Raw genomic sequence first — 18,804 nt, 5'->3', positions numbered from 1 at the left:
GTGGGTGACGCACACGGACCAGCCCACGTCTCTTAAAGGGGCCAACAGGCGTTGGCGCTGCGTGCAATGACGTGGGTTATGCACGCCTGAAATGTGTCGGGAGTCGTTTTTTTTTTATGACTATGCTATGTTTATAATCATATCTCTAAAACTGGGACAAAAATATATTAAAAAAGGTATATAATTAACTTTTTGTAAATAATTGTGTACACATATCAACAAAGTGCCCTCATTTGGGATCAAGTACAGATCGGTTCTATTTTTTTTTTTTTATATATATAAAAAAACAATTACTTGCAAATTTTTTATAAAAACAAAAAAAACTCTATTTTAAGAAGACTGACAACATTACTAACTGTCAACACTGAATATTGTATTGTTGCTCTGAACTGAATGTTTTTGCGTTTTAAGGAAACATTGGGCTTGTGTTTCACTGAGGATCTTCATTTTTGGTGGTATGGATGTGTAACATATGTCATGTGATAAACTCAGGGAGAAGCCGCTTATTTCACATTTACATTTATTTAATTTATTTATTTGGAGTGGGTCGTTCATGTGGCAGGTGATTATCCAATCGCTGCCGCATGCTGTGACGTCATGTGGTGACGCCGCAAACGTCGCGTATTTAACGCGGAAGTACATTTGCTCCGGTAAAAGGAGTGGGGTGGGGTTGCTTCTCCGTGTGAGCGGCAGGCCTGAACGTTCCTTTGCCGCATACTTTCGTTTTGATTTGCAACTAAACCACTTTGCGTGGATTTGTACGAGCCCTCTACCGCGGCCCTAATGAGCTCGTTTCACGTAGCATGTTAGCGTGTTCGTGACGACGGGTGAGTGAAATGTTTAACACCGGCTGGGTTCATTCAATGTAATTAGCGACCCTGGTTGACATGTCATCTGTTCTTCAATGTCTCAACAGTGAAGGAATCCTTAAGAATGTTAATGACGATTGTTTGCTGTTTGTTAATTATGAATTCAGCATACACCTAGGCTACTTTGAGAGTGTTTTCAGTCGACTAATTTGAAGAATCGCTAATGAACTGTTTTTTTTAATCATGTCTGCTGCTATGCTCGAGCTCTTATTTTGCATTGACGCTATTTAAAAATAGATATATTTTAAAATCTCACGTTACCCCATTTGAGAACCGCTCTTCTAATACAATGTGTTTCACTGTTTAGTTATTTTGTTTTGTTTTACGTAAATTTCATGTGGAGTGTTTAATATTGTCCAATATTTACCTGTTTATTTTTTATTTTTACACATTTACTCTTCAGTTAAATGATTATACATTTTTTGTGGTCATCTGGGATTTTGTAAATGTTGGTGGGTCTTCATGAAGTTTGCTGTTCTTGTGTTGCAGAGGCAGCGATGGATCAAACGCACGAGTGTAATATGTACAAACAACTGATTAATTTGTATGCTTTCTCCATCAATTTAGGAACCAAGTGGCACAATTGACATGACTGGACTGGACTTGACACGACACGTTTTTTGGTGTATGAACTGCGTTCTGAATTGTGATCAGGAGGGGGCAGAGTAGGGAGCTTTGTGGCATGCCTTAGTTGTTTTCTTGGAAAGGTCTGTTTGCAATCAGGGCAGGTATGGAAAGTGTTGGTAGAGCTGATGGTTGGTACATGCCGGTGCAGTCAAGTGTCTTGCGGGAGATGGTCTGTCGTTTTGTTGGTTTGATTGCAAGTTGAAAGCTGGGGTGCACAGTGTAGGGAGGATTTGAGGCAGGAGTCCATAATGTTGATAAACACACAATTTTTGTTTGCGCTTCAGGGTTGTCTCAGCACCAGGTTGTACAAGAGGACCTGGACGAAGGTAATGAGCACATCAACACATTTAAGTGACCTGCTCACAACTAATTTTTACATTTTCTTTTTGCAGTGTGCATATTGGACGATAAGTCGGAGGTGCCAAAAAGCAAGGTAAAAAAAAAAAAAGTACACAAAGTGTCAAGGAATATAGAGGCAAAATAATTTGCTAATTTGTTTTTGTCCAATTGCAGAGCAGTCATACCACCTTATTAGGGATTGGTCGATCCATCTCATCCCTTCTCAAGGTTTCGTCAGGGGATGCCGCGAACCTTTGGCCAGCAGTGGGCTCAAGAAGCCCGTGAGCAAAGTGCAAGGAATCATGTGCATTTGCTCTCTTCAGGGTTGAACAACAAAGGTAACAAAACACGTCAACCAAATCAACAAGTGGCACGACTACAATTCTCGTTGTTGCTGTTGCAGGGCTCAAGGAAAAAAGGAGCAATTCCACACAAAATCAAGAATCTAGCAGCACAAGGAGAATCTGCGGCGTGAGGAAATCGTCAACAGGAGGTTTAACTATTCCTATGTAGGGTTTTAGTTGAGTGCCTTTTTTTTTTCCTTTACAGTTTTGCCACTCTAGTAGCACTATGAAGTATGTTGTCTGGCTCATTTCAAAATGTTTTTTTTTTTGTTTGCCTTGTGATCCGTTTTGCAGGAACGTTGGTCGGAGATGAAGTGATCAGCACCGAAATGTTTTTTTTATTTTGCATTGTGGATGAAGATAAGACAAGGTGAGTACATGTACAAAAAAAAAATTCATGGACAGTTGTGCTGGTCAGAAAATTAGAATATTGAGGGAAAGTCTGTTTATTTCAATCATTAGTTTCAAAAAGTCAAGTTTGCATCTTAAATTAGTTCACCACATACAGGGAAATATTTCAAGCCTTTGTTTGAATTTTGATGATTTGGCAGAAAGGCTCAAGAATTAAAAAAACAAAATGCGAGTATTTCATGTGACCACCAACAAAGAATTTCAAACAGAAATGTCTTCAAGTCTTCTGCTCTCAGCACTTTGTTGGGCCTCCTTTTGCGTTCATGACAGCATCAAGGCCACGTTGCCTGCAGACCATCAGCCTTTGGCCCACTTCAGGGTTTATCGTTGCCCAAGATGCTTTGAAAGCAGCCTTTACATGGTCTGCAGTTCAGGGTTTCGGCGCCCTCGTCAAGTTTCACTTTTTGAAACATTTCCTTGATATTCCAATTTTCTGACCAGCACGAGTAGGCTTGGGAATTGTGGCCCTAAAGTCATCGACTGTCCCTTCCCTCATTTTGTTCCCGTCCTGCAAGTTGGATGTGTGGAGAGGCACCCGGAGCCACCGGATGACGGTGAGGATTGCACGCACGCACATAAAGTGAGCAGCACACAAGTAATTGTCCAACTTTTGTTTTGCAGGCTGGGTCTCGTGGGCCACGAACCGGATGGGATCAAAGGCCGACGAAGGGGAAGCAGTCAAGAAGACGTTCCAATCCAACAAGTGAGGCGGTTTCGTTTCTGATGCGTTTTGCTGCGTGCGTTGTGGTCACAACCTGAGGTGGGCCAATTCCTCGGGGGTGACGCTGTGGCGGCTTCTGCATTGATTTGATTGACAGGGCTGGATCTTGAGGAAGAAGTGCTTCGCCCAAAGGAGTCCACATGCGGCACTTAAATTGAACAAAATGGAGTCTCGTGTTTATTTGAAATTGTGTTAAAGGTCGTCCAGTCTGGCATCGGTTGCAGCCTGGATGGACTGTGGGTTCAAAAGAGCCACCGTTTACAGGTTTCGTTTGCACCATCGGGGGTGGAAGTGAACATTTTCATGCAAAAAATGCCCAAGAACCTTTTAAAGAACTTTCTTTTTTCACATGCCTAAATGTTGCACATTGCTAAAGTTTGTATCTTGTCAGCGGCGCAGGATTGCGAGGTGTGCACATGCAGCGAGTGTTTCGTTGTCGGGGTGCATTCAAGGTTGCAAAGATGTTCGCCAGTCACTCGCAAACCGTTATTAAGCTTGCAAACTATGCAAGCCATCACATTTTCAACATGTTTAAAAATGTCTTTGCAACAAGAAAAATGATTAAAAGTGAAATGCGGGTGTGCACATTTTCCTAAAGGTTCGACTCTGCCCACTTGACTTGAACATGATCAATCTGTAGGTCCCACCGACGAGGAAGAAGATTGGTGGATCCATCGCTGGTCCCGTGTCAAGGTTTCATCAGATGCGGTTTAGGTCGGGGGATGCGGCGAACCTTTGGCCAGCTCTGGGTTCAAGAAACTCTTTGAGATGCTATTTGTGAATAACAGGCTAGAAAAAATGCTCTTGACATGTTCTTGCAGTAAGGAGCCAGAGTCCGTTGAGTCGAACCGCAGCAGCGTCAAAAGTCGACAGTGACCATCGCGCAGGTCATCTTGTGCGTTCGTGTGCTTGTTTTTCAGGGTGGAAGAAAAGTCTGACAAGTTGGTCAAGTAGTAGTTTGGGCACCGAGCAGCTTTTTCATGAAGAGCCACCATCCGAGCAGGGAGAGTATGTATTTTGTGTTACTTGCTGTTTATTGCCACTCTGTCACAAACTCACTGGGTGTGCACCAACTCACACTGACTGCATGCGTGTCCTTTTTGTCCTGAGCTGTGCGGCTAAACTCAAACACGATGAAGCATCTTCCTACATCTATAAAATGTTCTTTTCAACAATTTTTTATTTTTTATTTTTATTCCAGATGAATCTGAAGCTTGTGTTACTTCTGTATGTTCCAAATGTGCTTTTCTGCTTAAATAAAAAATGTACCATTGCAAGTTGTCTGTTTGAGACATTGAGGAGGAAATGCATGCACGGTGCATTTAATGATTAAAAATATGTAGAATGTTGCGGAGAATGCTGTAAAAAGAAAAAGCACTACAAACATGTAGGATGAAACATGTATAGCATTATAAATTGAAGTAGTGAATAAAGTAAGGGATTTTGTTGTCAGAGTTGTTTTTCCTCCCCTGGTGCTCATGCCTGATTCTTGGTAACCAAAGGACGGTCAATTGCTGATGTCTTTTCTGCTGCCACCTGCTGTCGGTGTGCGCTTCAAGTAACCGTGCCTGCATTCAATTGACCCTCAACACCTCAAGCTGAGGTTCATGACCTACGTTTCAGTCCCATCAGCTGACGATCACCTGAAACAATTCAACTTGTTGGGCCTGCAGGAGACAAATTGTAGACCAGGTGGTCAGCGACCGTTTGTAGGCTCAGAGCTACTAATTATGATGGGCGATCAGTTTGATATGAATCCCATGCTGCCTGTCTGGATGTCTAAATCAGATTTTCAAACTCTAAAACCAGGATGGTTAAATATACAATGAATTTCATAGCTAGACAGTCTTTGTCCAGGGCAAGGAATGCAAAATGCGTTTACCTCGCGCCTGTTCACGCATTGTAATACAGCAAATAAACCATTTAAAAAGTCGACCTTTGTATAACTGGCGAATGGCCGCTGCTAGACTGATAGTAGGACTACATTTCCCATGATTATTAGCTGCAAAAGCAGGAAGTATTTCTTTTCTTGTTCCGGTCAACTTTCTTTGCAGGATTTGCATATTGTAGGCCGTGCTTTAGGGCCACTTTCCGCTTAATAAATATGTTTTATTAACTAAACAAAAACTTCAAAAATGAGTGTGTTAAATGCACAGACAGAAAGCTTAACGTCATATTTTATAGGACATTGTTTGTATTCCTGCGGAGAATCACAGTCCTCGTTACATATAGTTTTGACGTGTTATTGATATGCACAGTACGCATTGAAACATGGTTAGGGTTAGTTGCATACAATTCACACAGAATTTCATATGACATGGTGAGATTCGAACCCTGGATCTCAGGATTCGCAAACGGTGTAGTTATCCGCTCGGCTAGCGGTGCATTGAGGGTGACCGCCACTCTGCGTCCATATATATGAAATAATCGGAAAAGGGGCGGTTCTATATGGAACCAAAACACAAAACTCCTACAGAATACTGCGTAACTGGTTTCTATCGTGGTCTAGCGGTCAGGGTTACTGCTTGACAAGTCACGGGTCACAGGTTCATTTCCAACCTCGGATTCTCTGTATACTTTATAACACAAAAACGTACAAACGAGTCACGTTGCAGTCAAAGTCAACTTTTTAAAGAATAAAAGAAAAATAACAAAATGCGTTCTTTCCTTCCTTTTTGCAAGCCTCTGCTAGCTACAATGTTCAAAAGTGACGTTTATTTATTTGTTAATTTTGCATTTCGCTCTGATCGCTACCCTAGTTTTTAATGCAGTATCCTTACTCATCAAGCCACTCCCTGCCCATTCTAGAATGACAAGAATGTGAGGAAATGTGTGAAGAAAGACACACCTCCTACCTACCACCATCTCCTCACACCTTATTAACCAGATTAGTTATCAATTGTGGTAGGTACCACCATTACTTACATCCTTATTAAGTTAGTTAGTAATGGTGGCAGGTAGGGGGCGGGGCAAATTAGCACCATTGCCTCGCATCCTTATTAAGCAGATTAGTTAGTAATTGTGGTAGTTAGTAATGTGTTGTATTCTACACATCCTTACTGCATCCTAAACCCCGCCCCCTACCTGCACACCATTAATAACTTAATAAGTAACAGTGCCCCCATTCCTTCCATTCTTATTAACCAGATCAGTAATTGCTGACCGTTACTTATGAAGTTAGTTAGTAATGATTAGTAACGGTGCCCCCATTCCTTCCATTCTGATCTGGTTAATAAGAATGGAAGGAATGGGGGCAGGTAGGGAGCCCCGCCCCCTACCTGCCACCGTTACTAACCATTACTAACTAACTTCATAAGTAACGGTGGTATGGTAGGGGGCGGGGCTTTGCCCCGCCCCCTACCATACCACCCCTACCGCAATTACTGATCTGGTTAATAAGAATGGAAGGAATGGGGACAGGTACCGCAATTATTTATTAAGTTAGTTAGTAATGATTAGCAATGGTGGCAGGTAGGGGGCGGGGCAAAGCCCCGCCCCCTACCTGCCCCCATTCCTTCCATTCTTATTAACCAGATCAGTAATTGCTGGTAGGTAGGGGGCGGGGCTTTGCCCCGCCCCCTACCATACCACTGTTACTTATGAAGTTATGAAGTTAGTTAGTAATGATTAGTAATGGGGGCAGGTAGGGGGCGGGGCTTTGCCCCGCCCCCTACCATACCACTGTTACTTATGAAGTTAGTTAGTAATGATTAGTAACAGGTGGCAGGTAGGGGATGGGGCTTTGCCCCGCCCCCTACCTGCCACCGTTCCACACACCTTATGAACCAGAATAGTTAGTAAGCATGTAAGTGAGCATTGTTGCTAGCAGAAGTTAGCTATTAGACGTTTAGTTTTTTTTATTGTCGAATAAGCAAAATTTTACATGACTGTGTGGACCATGTAACTCACTGCAATGCTTTTATTTAGTAAAGGACGGAAAACAAATAATCCGGGGTTGGATTTGAACCCGTGAACCACGGTATGCCAACCGGATACCCTGTCCTTCAGACCACGACGGGAACGAGTTAATAAGTTTTCTGCGCATTTTTGTCTTTGGCTTCCTTATAGAAGCGCCCACTGTACGAAAAAATCCGATTGTTTCATATATATGGACGTAGAGCGGCGGTCACCCTCAATGCACCGCTGGCCAAGCGGATAAATACAAGGTTAGCGGACCCTGAGATCCAGGGTTCGAATCTGACCGTGTCGTATGTACATTTCTGTGAATTGAATGCAACTAATCCTAACCCTAACCATGTTTCACTGCGTACTGTGCTTAACAATAACCCCCATCATAACTGTATGTACCTATGAATTGAGTTCTCTACAGGATATTAATAAACAGTGATCTATCAAGCTATCTATCTGTGCATATAACACACTATTATTTGTTAAGTGAAAGTTGTTTTGTTGATAAAAAAGAAAAACATATTTATTCAGTGTAAAGTGGTCCTGAACTAGAACGGAACGAGAAATACTTCTTGCTTTTGCAGCTAATAACCATGGGAAATGTAGTCCTACTATCCACTGGCGGTCGCCACTCGCCAGTTAGACAACGCAAATTCAAGCTTTTAAATGGCATATTTCCTGTATTACAATGGTTGACAGGTGTGAGGTAAACGCACCGCCAACTTCCTCTTGTCCATTCTTCCGAGCTTATGTCAAGAGTCAAAATAGCGATCCCCTGCGTGAAATGACGCTCTCCGCCTATTGAAAAGCATTGGACTTCGGATCCTCGTAATTACTCATTTGATTTGTGTGGATTATTTCGATTGATCGATGGAATATTGTAGCAATCTACCTGGTTTGCATGATAGTCAGGCAAAAATCTTACAATCCGCGGTTTGTATACGAGCATCTGTATTATGTTGTATTGGAGAAATATCAAATGCCCGGATGTTCGGAATTGTCAATAGGCAAAAAGGTTGGCTATTGCATGGACTTGATCAATGCTGTTTAACTTTCATTTGAGATAGCATTTGGCATCCCCCACCCCAAAATATGGATTGTTCATGTAACCATCTCGGTTTTAAACCCCAAGGAATGACCTCGCCAGAGATGTAACAATGCGATTTGAGTCTATCATAACCTACAAGTGATTTAACAATGAACGCTGGCACCCCTTTATAGAAATAAAGTGATGCATTCGCCTCAACATAACACAAACAATATCATTCAAGGTATTCATATCAAACTGATCGCCCATCACAATTAGTAGCTCTGAGCCTACAAACGGTCGCTGACCACCTGGTCTACAATTTGTCTCCTGCAGGCCCAACAAGTTGAATTGTTTCAGGTGATCGTCAGCTGATGGGACTGAAACGTAGGTCATGAACCTCAGCTTGAGGTGTTGAGGGTCAATTGAATGCAGGCACGGTTACTTGAAGCGCACACCGACAGCAGGTGGCAGCAGAAAAGACATCAGCAATTGACCGTCCTTTGGTTACCAAGAATCAGGCATGAGCACCAGGGGAGGAAAAACAACTCTGACAACAAAATCCCTTACTTTATTCACTACTTCAATTTATAATGCTATACATGTTTCATCCTACATGTTTGCAGTGCTTTTTTTTTTTTTTTTTTTTTACAGCATTCTACATATTTTTAATCATTAAATGCATTGTGCATGCATTTCCTCAATGTCTCAAACAGAAAACTTGCAATGGTACATTTTTTATTTAAGCAGAAAAGCACATTTGGAACATACAGAAGTAACACAAGCTTCAGTTTCATCCAGAGTAAAAAAAATAAAAAATAAAAATTGTTGAAAAGAACATTTTATAGATGTACAAAGAGGCTTCATCGTGTTTGAGTTTAGCCGCACAGCTCAGGACAAAAAGGACAAGCATGCAGTCAGTGTGAGTTGGTGCACACCCAGTGAGTTTGTGACAGAGTGGCAATAAACAGCAAGTAACACAAAATACATACTCTCCCTGCTCGGATGGTGGCTCTTCATGAAAAAGCTGCTCAGTGCCCAAACACGCCAAACTACTACTTGACCAACTTGTCAGACTTTTCGTCCACCCTGAAAAACAAGCACACGAACGCACAAGATGACCTGCGCGATGTCACCGTTGACTTTTGACGCTGCTGCGGTTCGACTCAACGGACTCTGGCTCCTTACTGCAAGAACATGTCAAGAGCATTTTTTCTGGCCTGTTATTCACAAATAGCATCTCAAAGAGTTTCTTGAACCCAGAGCTGGCCAAAGGTTCGCCGCATCCCCCGACCTAAACCGCATCTGATGAAACCTTGACACGGGACCAGCGATGGATCCACCAATCTTCTTCCTCGTCGGTGGGACCTACAGATTGATCATGTTCAAGTCAAGTGGGCAGAGTCGAACCTTTAGGAAAATGTGCACACCCGCATTTCACTTTTAGTCATTTTTCTTGTTGCAAAGACATTTTTAAACATGTTGAAAATGTGATTGCTTGCATAGTTTGCAAGCTTAATAACGGTTTGCGAGTGACTGGCGAACATCTTTGCAACCTTGAATGCACCCCGACAACGAAACACTCGCTGCATGTGCACACCTCGCAATCCTGCGCCGCTGACAAGATACAAACTTTAGCAATGTGCAACATTTAGGCATGTGAAAAAAAGAAAGTTCTTTAAAAGGTTCTTGGGCATTTTTTGCGTGAAAATGTTCACTTCCACCCCCGATGGTGCAAACGAAACCTGTAAACGGTGGCTCTTTTGAACCCACAGTCCATCCAGGCTGCAACCGATGCCAGACTGGACGACCTTTAACACAATTTCAAATAAACACGAGACTCCATTTTGTTCAATTTAAGTGCCGCATGTGGACTCCTTTGGGCGAAGCGCTTCTTCCTCAAGATCCAGCCCTGTCAATCAAATCAATGCAGAACCCGCCACAGCGTCACCCCCGAGGAATTGGCCCACCTCAGGTCGTGACCTCAACGCAAAACGCATCAGAAACGAAACCGCCTCACTTGTTGGATTGGAACGTCGTCTTGACTGCTTCCCCTTAGTCGGCCTTTGGTCCCATCCGGTTCGTGGCCCACGAGACCCAGCCTGCAAAACAAAAGTTGGACAATTACTTGTGTGCTGCTCACTTTATGTGCGTGCGTGCAATCCTCACCGTCATCCGGTGGCTCCGGGTGCCTCTCCACACATCCAACTTGCAGGACGGGAACAAAATGAGGGAAGGGACAGTCGATGACTTTAGGGCCACAATTCCCAAGCCTACTCGTGCTGGTCAGAAAATTGGAATATCAAGGAAATGTTTCAAAAAGTGAAACTTGACGAGGGCGCCGAAACCCTGAACTGCAGACCATGTAAAGGCTGCTTTCAAAGCATCTTGGGCAACGATAAACCCTGAAGTGGGCCAAAGGCTGATGGTCTGCAGGCAACGTGGCCTTGATGCTGTCATGAACGCAAAAGGAGGCCCAACAAAGTGCTGAGAGCAGAAGACTTGAAGACATTTCTGTTTGAAATTCTTTGTTGGTGGTCACATGAAATACTCGCATTTTGTTTTTTTAATTCTTGAGCCTTTCTGCCAAATCATCAAAATTCAAACAAAGGCTTGAAATATTTCCCTGTATGTGGTGACTGTTTGAAACTAATGATTGAAATAAACACTTTCCCTCAATATTCTAATTTTCTAACCAGCATTTTTGTACATGTACTCACCTTGTCTTATCTTCATCCACAATCCAAAACAAAAAACATTTCGGTGCTGGTCACTTCATCTCTGACCAACGTTCCTGCAAAACAGGCATCCATGCAAGACGGATCACAAGGGGGAAAATAAAGAATAAAAAAACATTTTTGAAATGAGCCAGACAGCATACTTCATAGTGCTACTAGTGCTAAAACTGTAAAGAAAAAAAAAAGGCACTCAACTAAAACCCTACATAGGGATAGTTAAACGTCCTGTTGACGATTTCCTCACGCCGCAGATTCTCCATGTGCCGCTAGATTCTTGATTTTGTGTGGAATTGCTCCTTTTCCTTGAGCCCTGCAGCAGCAACAACGAGAATTGTAGTAGTGCCACTTTTGGTTGACGTGTTTTGTTACCTTTGTTGTTCAACCCTGAAGAGAGCAAATGCACACGATTCCTTGCACTTTGCTCACGGGCTTCTTGAGCCCACAGCTGGCCAAAGGTTCGCGGCATCCCCTGACCTAAACCCCATCTGACGAAACCCTGAGAAGGGATAAGAGATGGATCGACCAATCCCCAATAAGGTGGTGAGTATGACTGCTCTGCCATTGGACAAAAACAAATGAGCAAATTATTTTGCCTCTATATTCCTTGACACTTTGTGTACTTTTTTTTACCTTGCTTTTTGGCACCTCCGACTTATCGTCCAATATGCACACTACAAAAATAAAATGTAAAAATTTGTTGTGAGCAGGTCACTTAAATGTGTTGATGTGCTCATTACCTTCGTCCAGGTCCTCTTGTACAACCTGGTGCTGAGACAACCCTGAAGCGCAAACAAAAATTGTGTGTTTATCAACATTATGGACTCCTGCCTCAAATCCTCCCTACACTGTGCACCCCAGCTTTCAACTTGCAATCAAACCAACAAAACGACAGACCATCTCCCGCAAGACACTTGACTGCACCGGCATGTACCAACCATCAGCTCTACCAACACTTTCCATATCTGCCCTGATTGCAAACAGACCTTTCCAAGAAAACAACTAAGGCATGCCACAAAGCTCCCTATTCTGCCCCCTCCTGATCACAATTCAGAACGCAGTTCATACACCAACAAACGTGTCGTGTCAAGTCCAGTCCAGTCATGTCATGTCAATTGTGCCACTTGGTTCCTAAATTGATGGAGAAAGCATACAAATTCATCAGTTGTGTGCCAACTTCATTTGTGTTTGTACATATTACACTCGTGCGTTTGATCCATCGCTGCCTCTGCAACACAACAGCAAATTTCATAAAGACCCACCAACATTTACAAAATCCCAATGACCACAAAAACAGTATAATAATTTAACTGAAGAGTAAATGTGTAAAAAAAAAAAAAAAGCTAAAAATTGGACAATATTAAACACTCCACATGAAATGTACATAAAAAAACAAACAATATATATATATATATTTGTTAATAGCATCAATGCTAAACAGATCTTGATCACAGCAGTTGCATCCATAGCACCAAAAATAAAGATCCTCAGTGAAGCACAAGCCAAATGTCTCCCTAAAATGCAAAAAAAACCTCAGTTCAGTGTAACAATACTATTCAGTTAGTAATGTTGTCAGTCTTATTAAACAGAGTTTTTTTAGCCTTTTTTTTTTACATTTATTTAAAATAAGTGTTGTTGTTTTTTTTAAAGAACAAATCTGTACTACTATGATCCCAAAGGACAGCAATTAGTTGATATGTGAATAAAACTGTTTCCAATTAAGTTAATTACAGTATATACTTTGATATATCTTTTCATCTCAGTTTTAGAGATATGATTATGAATGGAGTTCCAAAGTTAACACCAGACACTGATGGCACAGAACTGAGATATATAAAATCAAAAATGCTTTGCACTGATTAGGGGGTACTTGGCTTAAAAAAAAAATCACAGGGGGTACACAATTGGGGAAAAAAACAGGCATGTGATTTGACCAAAGTGAAATTATCTGAAAATTTAGCCGGGGGTCTGGGGGCCGCGGGCACTCAGCTAGGTCCAGAGCTCATGGGTTTTCCGTGTTTTTGAGTACTTTCAATGCACTCAGATGACAAAGAAATAGACAAAACAGCATAAATTTTCAATGTATATTGAACTATCCCATATAAAATTGCAGTTTTAGTCAACTCAAAATCAGTCACATTCAAAAACATTGGACTGCCTTTGCTTTTAAAAACTATCACTGAGAATATCATCATATATATTTACCATGCAATAAATCATTTAATCAATCATTCTTAATTTAATACATAATGAATAACAAAAACATAAAATACCTCATGCAGCAAGCTCTGGTAAAAACACAATCATGCATTCGGATTGACTAAGATCATCTCTGTAACTGCATACATCAAGATAGTCAACATATTGAAACCTGAAAAGTGCAAACATGCAGCATTCATTTGAGTTTGTGTCAATGATTAACCATGTTAAATATTTATGACCATTTTTATTACGTTATAATATTTTCGAAAATTTGATTTCGATTAATTTGAAACGTTTACCACCGACCTCAAAATTCACGACTCTGTCAGCAACTGGTACAGGTTGTTGGGGTGGATCACGTCTCTCTATTACCGCTTCCGATTGTGTTCTTGGAGTTCTTTCACGTGTTTTTTGCTCTTTGCGTGACTTTCAAGAGCTTTGAAACCTCTCCCACCATAGTCACGATCGATCTTCCAAATAAAGTCACTGAACAAATTCGTCACAGTCTTCTTTCCAACATTTGTAGATATATCCTTCTCTAACCAGTCCCATCGAAACTTGTTTTTTACGATCTTGTCAATTTCCTTAACTCGCGGAGCATCTTTGCGTTCGATCACGGACATTTCTTTAAACACCCGGCAAAAACGTCTGAGAAATGAACAATGGCATACTCCTGTGCCTTTATAACAAGCGCGTTTATTGGTCAACAAACAATGGCATACGCCTATGCCTTTATAACAAGCGCTCTTATTGGTCAACACGGAGACTTCCGCCAATCGCAAGATCGGTTTCATTTCAGTTGCGGAAACACTAAAACGGAATGCTGTAGAGAGACGAAATCGGATTTTTTTTTTGGGGGGAGATAATAAAAAGCGGAATTCCGCGAATTAGCGGAAAAATCACATGCCTGAAAAAAGGTTGAGAATCACTGTATTAGAATACCAGAAGCCATGGGGGAGGGGGGGGGGTGACAGAGAACAAACCTAAAGCCCTCCAAAATTAACGGGAAGAAAGGGGGGGGATAAGAGACTATATAGTATTTGCCACAAACTTTTTCTTGAACGCTGTTCCTGTTCCTCTGATGGCAAAACACCTACAAAACCAATGTGAAAAACGATGACAAACATCTTAAAATCAAACTAGTATGCTGGCTTTTAGTGTAATAAATACGACCGAGCTGGTCGCCATCTTGCTGCGAGCCATGTGGCCATGTCGTGCTCCCGTTGATACCACACCCAATGGGCACACCTGTCTCCAATTAACTCGACGCCTGAAACCGAAATGTTTGAAAATTAAACCAAAATGAAGTCCAAACAGCACATTTATTAACAAGTTGCACACATCAAGCCTCGGGCGCTAAAAGGAAATTACCTCGGTCAGCGTCCATTTACGCTACGACAGGAATACAATTACGACACCATATCCGGGTGGCCTGCAAACATTTCCCGCCAACTCGTCGATTTCCTCGGAACCGCCCTGCTGCTTCCGGCGGGACTATCGCCACCTTGTGGCAAGAAAACAGAATGGCGAACCAAAACTGCCACAATTAAAAATAAATAAATCACTCAATCAATAAGTAAAAGTGAACGCCAGCGATATGTTCCAGTCCATGATGCTTTCAGAAACAATGGGAAGGGGAAAAACTACCCTGACTTTTGTTTTGGATTCAATGATACCATGTCTCATACTGACGAGGAGATGGCGACAGCGTGACGCCTGAAGACGATAGTGAACACTAGCGTTTCTCAACCTCGAAACCATCAAATAATTATAGTTAATTAATGAAATTAAATTATTGATAAATAATACATTTGAAAATGAGGCCCTGGCTTGAGCACAAAATGTCTGCCCTCGAACTACCATTTTGCCTTCAAATCCTTTTGGCAATGAGGTCTTTTTTTTTAACATAATATGGCTAGCACAAAATATATATAAAAATGTAATACATACAGTATCTAACTTGAACAAAAATGTCGTGACCTCAGCGTCAATGCCTTCCCTTATTACCCACGCCTTCCACGAGATATTGCCAATTAGAGCACATCGATAAGTACATCACTTCACCCAAATGCTTTCGTCTTTTCAACTGCTGATAATACAATTACACTCGTCTCCAGCCGTGCTATGACGATTCCATTTGTTGGCGTCAACACCTACTGTGTACTTTGGGGATCCGCCAGTTGACGGAAATGAAGATTGTCACGTCTTACGTCAATGTGGGTACAGGATCATTATTAAACTTAATGTTTTGTTTTGTGGAGTTATTTTTTTATTGAACGCTATGATTGTGCATGTTGGCAGTTGGCGTCAAGTTGTAATACACATCCTTGTCACAGGAGGGCGCTTTATCACCTTCCAGAGGTGGCAAAGGTACTAACAACACACTGTACAGAACTGATTTAACTATTGAGTAGAAAAAAGTACAGATTGGAATGTTTAATTAACATCCACAAAATCCAGAGAATTTGATTCCAATCTCCTTTTAGGGTTTTTATTTCAAGTGTTTAGTACTTTTGGGTGGGAATTTGTTGCAGTTCCCGTCACAGGACTCCTCAAAGAGAGACACAGTTAAGTCCAAGTCCACAAAATACATGTAGACTGCTTTGGCGAACTCTCATCGACTGTTCCACAGCCAGGCGTCTCCAGAAGGTGAAGAGTGTGACCCTTTCGATCCATAACCCGAACACACCCACAACCCAAACATTTTCTTTACAAAGTGTTGTATGTGCCCCCACTAGTCTAAACATAACATTCAAATTAATATTGTGATAGTGGAATGTGAGTTAAGCAGCAAAGTCCAATCATTTGTATTCATCTCAGGGGGCGGCCATTTTGCCACTTGCTGCCAATTAAAAATGGCATGGCATCATCATCAGGGCTCAACAACCAATACTGGCTTGGATTCAGAAAACAACTGTGCCGTTACCTGAGCGCTGAGCAACTGTGATGTCATTTTCAGTGGCAAAATGACCGCCCCCTTAATTGGTGACCCCTTTTTTGTCTCTTAATTTTTTTCTACATTTATTCGATTTTACTCTGGCTGTCATGTCGTGTTCGGGTGTGTTGTTCCGCCTGACACAAGATGTAAAGGATTTCACAATAAAAACAGTAATTAGATGACAAGACAACCAAGAAAAGGAGTTTACACAAAAGTTACGCAATAGTGCACACACCCCACGATGCTTGTTTGTGGACAGAAAAATATTTTTCCCAAATATGTTGTGTTTACTGACATTCATCCAACATGCAAACTCGGATGTGTCCAAGCTGGAAAGTAAAAAAAACAAAACATTCACATTGATTCTCTTGAGTTAAGGTTTCAACTTGCAGAACCAGACAAAGCGTCTCAGTGTTTCGAGCCGCCTAAGGAATGGGATAAATCCAAGGCCGCATAATCCACAAGATTTAACGTCCGCTGGTATTTTTGTGTGTGTAGGCAAATCCAGCAGGTAGAGTGGCTCAAATACGTGCATGGACACACAAGCATTGATGCACTGTGTGTCTGGTTTGTTTGCAGGCAGCAGGCAGGGAGGCTGGGGGCGGTTGTGTGCGCGCGTAGTATTTAAACAGGGCCACGCTGTTTGCAGCTCCGAGCGGCCTGCGGTACACCCACAGGAAATCTCGTGTTGCTGCCAGCCACTCAAAGTAAACACATCTGTACGCACCAAGCGACCACCTTAGCTCCACTCAATCATTTATTTATGTGCACATTCACAAATACTTATGAAAGGAGTCATGCTACATTGATTTTGGTCACTTTGGTCACCACTGGCTTTCTATCAACTTTCTAGCCTATGCCAGTAGTACCAGAGGTGCCAAATCCAGGTCCAGAAAGTAAAAAAACTGCCACAGTTTGGCTTTAACCCCTGATGCTAGCTAGCTCGCTAGCTAGTTCCCTAGCATGAAAACAAGCACCATGGGTGCTAGCTAGGGAGTACTTGAAAGTAAAAACCCTACCACAGTTTGGCTTTAGCCCCTGATGCTAACTAGCTAGCTCCATAGCAGGTAAACAAGCCATGTGACTCATTAGTGCTACAAAATCTCAGGTGTGAATAGGGAGTAGGTGTGTTAAATTTGGTATTCCACCTCTCACACTCACTCATACTGGGCACCGAAAGTTCAACATGACACCTCATGGAAAAGCAGACTAATCACATGGATTACTGGAACCATGTCCTGCGGTCTGATGAGACCAAGATGAATTTATTTGCTTCAGATGGAGTCAAGGGTCAACAAGGGTGTCTTGGCTATAATCAAGCATGGTGGTGGGAGTGTCATGGTCTGGAGCTGGACGAATTGTGAAGCACAAATTCTGCCTAGCAACAGCTGACCACATAAATTCTCTTAATGGTTTGATTTGTTACAGTTCTGTGTGTTTTGTTGTGATTTTTTTACTGGTTAGCGGCCCTACATTTAAGTTTGGTCATCGTGGCCTTAAATGTGACATTTTCATGCGTCTTGATTTATGATAGTGGTCACATGTACTCTTGGTTTGCATTATCAAGGACCTCGAAGAGTTTATTTTCCCATAATGCCCCGAATACCTGCGCCTTTACACATCTGTGGGTATTTGTCTGTTTACATTGTGGCTGCATGTGTTCAACATGTGTTTGGCTCGCCTCCGTCACGACACTCATCCAACCGCTGACCAACTGAGGCTTTCTCTCATTGGGTGGAGAGACAGAAGTAATATATATATATATATATATATATATATAACATTAGTGCGCACCTCTGCTAATTGTGTCCCAATTGTGCTTCATCACGAAGGCTCTGCGGATTGTGTTGATGAGGAAGCGGACGCGCTCCAAGCTCAACCTGCTTGAAGTGCTCCTCGCCACCCCGCTTCAAGTGTTTTTTTTTTTTTTTTTTTAAACCACTCTAAGATGAAACAAAGTCACATAAGGTCATGCTTACAGGGATGGACGTGGCAGGACAGACGACGAACTGACAACAGACAAGGCAGGACGCAGACTATTTGTACGCAGGGAATGGGTCACAGCCACAGGTGGGGACAATCAGCGTGACGAGGAAACACAAGGGCAGGAAGTAAAGTTCCTGAAACAAGAGGAAACAGTTACTTGAAAAATAAAAGCAGACATGACCGCATGAAAGACAGGACCAAAAAGAGGGAATAAATGGCGAGACATGACAAGATGTTATAATTATAAAGGATTATTTTACATGGTCATTTATTTATTTATATATTTATTATAATATGTAATAAAATGGCTTTTTATTCAATTAAATTATTAAATAAATGATCTTATTTTAATGCTGTTTTTAAAAATAAAAGATTTCCTATAAAAGGTTGCTTTTTATTTTTTTTTAAAGTTACCATGTAGTAAGTAGTAATAGTAAGACAATTATTTAAAAAATAACCATGTATAGTAAGGCATTGGAAAAAAAAACATGTATAATAAGGCATAAAAAAAAAAAAGATGACCGTGTATAATCAGGCATTTATTTAAAAACAAATCATGTATACTAAGGCTTTCATTATGAAATAAATAAATGACCATGTATAGTAATGGTTTTATTATTTATTTTAAAAAAAAGTTACTATGTATAGGAATACATTTATTTAAAAAATAGCCATGTATAGTAAGGCATTTTCTAA

General features: G+C 41.5%; 1 protein-coding gene and 1 long non-coding RNA gene across 10 annotated transcripts; one reads left to right on the top strand and one right to left on the bottom strand.

Moving 5' to 3' along the window:
* Positions 1–605: 605 nt before the first annotated feature.
* On the top strand, positions 606–4,661 carry LOC147158396 (uncharacterized). Of its 5 annotated transcripts, none has more exons than XR_015090652.1 (9): positions 606–827; positions 1,781–1,822; positions 1,889–1,929; positions 2,010–2,173; positions 2,239–2,328; positions 2,474–2,549; positions 3,106–3,144; positions 3,212–3,293; positions 3,952–4,661. It is a non-coding gene; the product is annotated as an uncharacterized LOC147158396 (long non-coding RNA). The 5 variants fall into 5 exon arrangements; XR_015090653.1 differs by having other exon boundaries at positions 2,239–2,344; XR_015090651.1 differs by having other exon boundaries at positions 607–827; positions 2,239–2,355.
* A 4,307-nt stretch (positions 4,662–8,968) lies between these two features.
* On the bottom strand, positions 8,969–18,249 carry LOC147158395 (uncharacterized). Of its 5 annotated transcripts, none has more exons than XR_015090966.1 (11): positions 18,102–18,249; positions 14,556–14,688; positions 14,236–14,454; positions 11,723–11,764; positions 11,616–11,656; positions 11,355–11,540; positions 11,181–11,295; positions 10,968–11,041; positions 10,417–10,455; positions 10,268–10,349; positions 8,969–9,615 (listed from the first exon to the last, which is right to left on the bottom strand). XR_015090966.1 is itself a non-coding variant. In XM_086061686.1 (11 exons), exons 3-7 carry the CDS (start codon positions 14,309–14,311, stop codon positions 11,252–11,254), a joined length of 330 nt encoding a protein of 109 aa, XP_085917812.1. In that variant the 5' UTR covers positions 14,312–14,454; positions 14,556–14,688; positions 18,102–18,249; the 3' UTR covers positions 8,969–9,615; positions 10,268–10,349; positions 10,417–10,455; positions 10,968–11,041; positions 11,181–11,251. The 5 variants fall into 5 exon arrangements, 2 of the variants coding, with proteins under 2 accessions (XP_085917812.1, XP_085917813.1); XR_015090967.1 differs by having other exon boundaries at positions 8,969–10,159; positions 11,355–11,481; XR_015090965.1 differs by lacking the exon at positions 18,102–18,249 and adding an exon at positions 15,342–15,481 and having other exon boundaries at positions 11,355–11,481.
* Between the last annotated feature and the right edge of the window lie 555 nt (positions 18,250–18,804).

This window comes from Leptonotus elevatus, chromosome 18 (assembly GCF_054856555.1).
Source record: "Leptonotus elevatus isolate MCC_2025b chromosome 18, RoL_Lele_1.0, whole genome shotgun sequence".
NCBI classification, from domain to species: Eukaryota; Metazoa; Chordata; class Actinopteri; order Syngnathiformes; family Syngnathidae; genus Leptonotus; species Leptonotus elevatus.
This window is presented reverse-complemented; position numbering and strand designations above follow the sequence as displayed.

Bases quoted from the DNA above. Each gene is read 5' to 3' on its own strand.
- LOC147158395 (XM_086061686.1), bottom strand. From the start codon at position 14,311: ATGTTTGTCATCGTTTTTCACATTGGTTTTGTAGGTGTTTTGCCATCA. The intron at 11,765-14,235 runs GTTTGTGGCAAA...TTTGCGCTTCAG, and splicing joins GGAACAGCGTTCAAGAAAAA to GGTTGTCTCAGCACCAGGTT. The intron at 11,657-11,722 runs GTAATGAGCACA...TTATTTTTGTAG, and splicing joins ACAAGAGGACCTGGACGAAG to TGTGCATATTGGACGATAAG.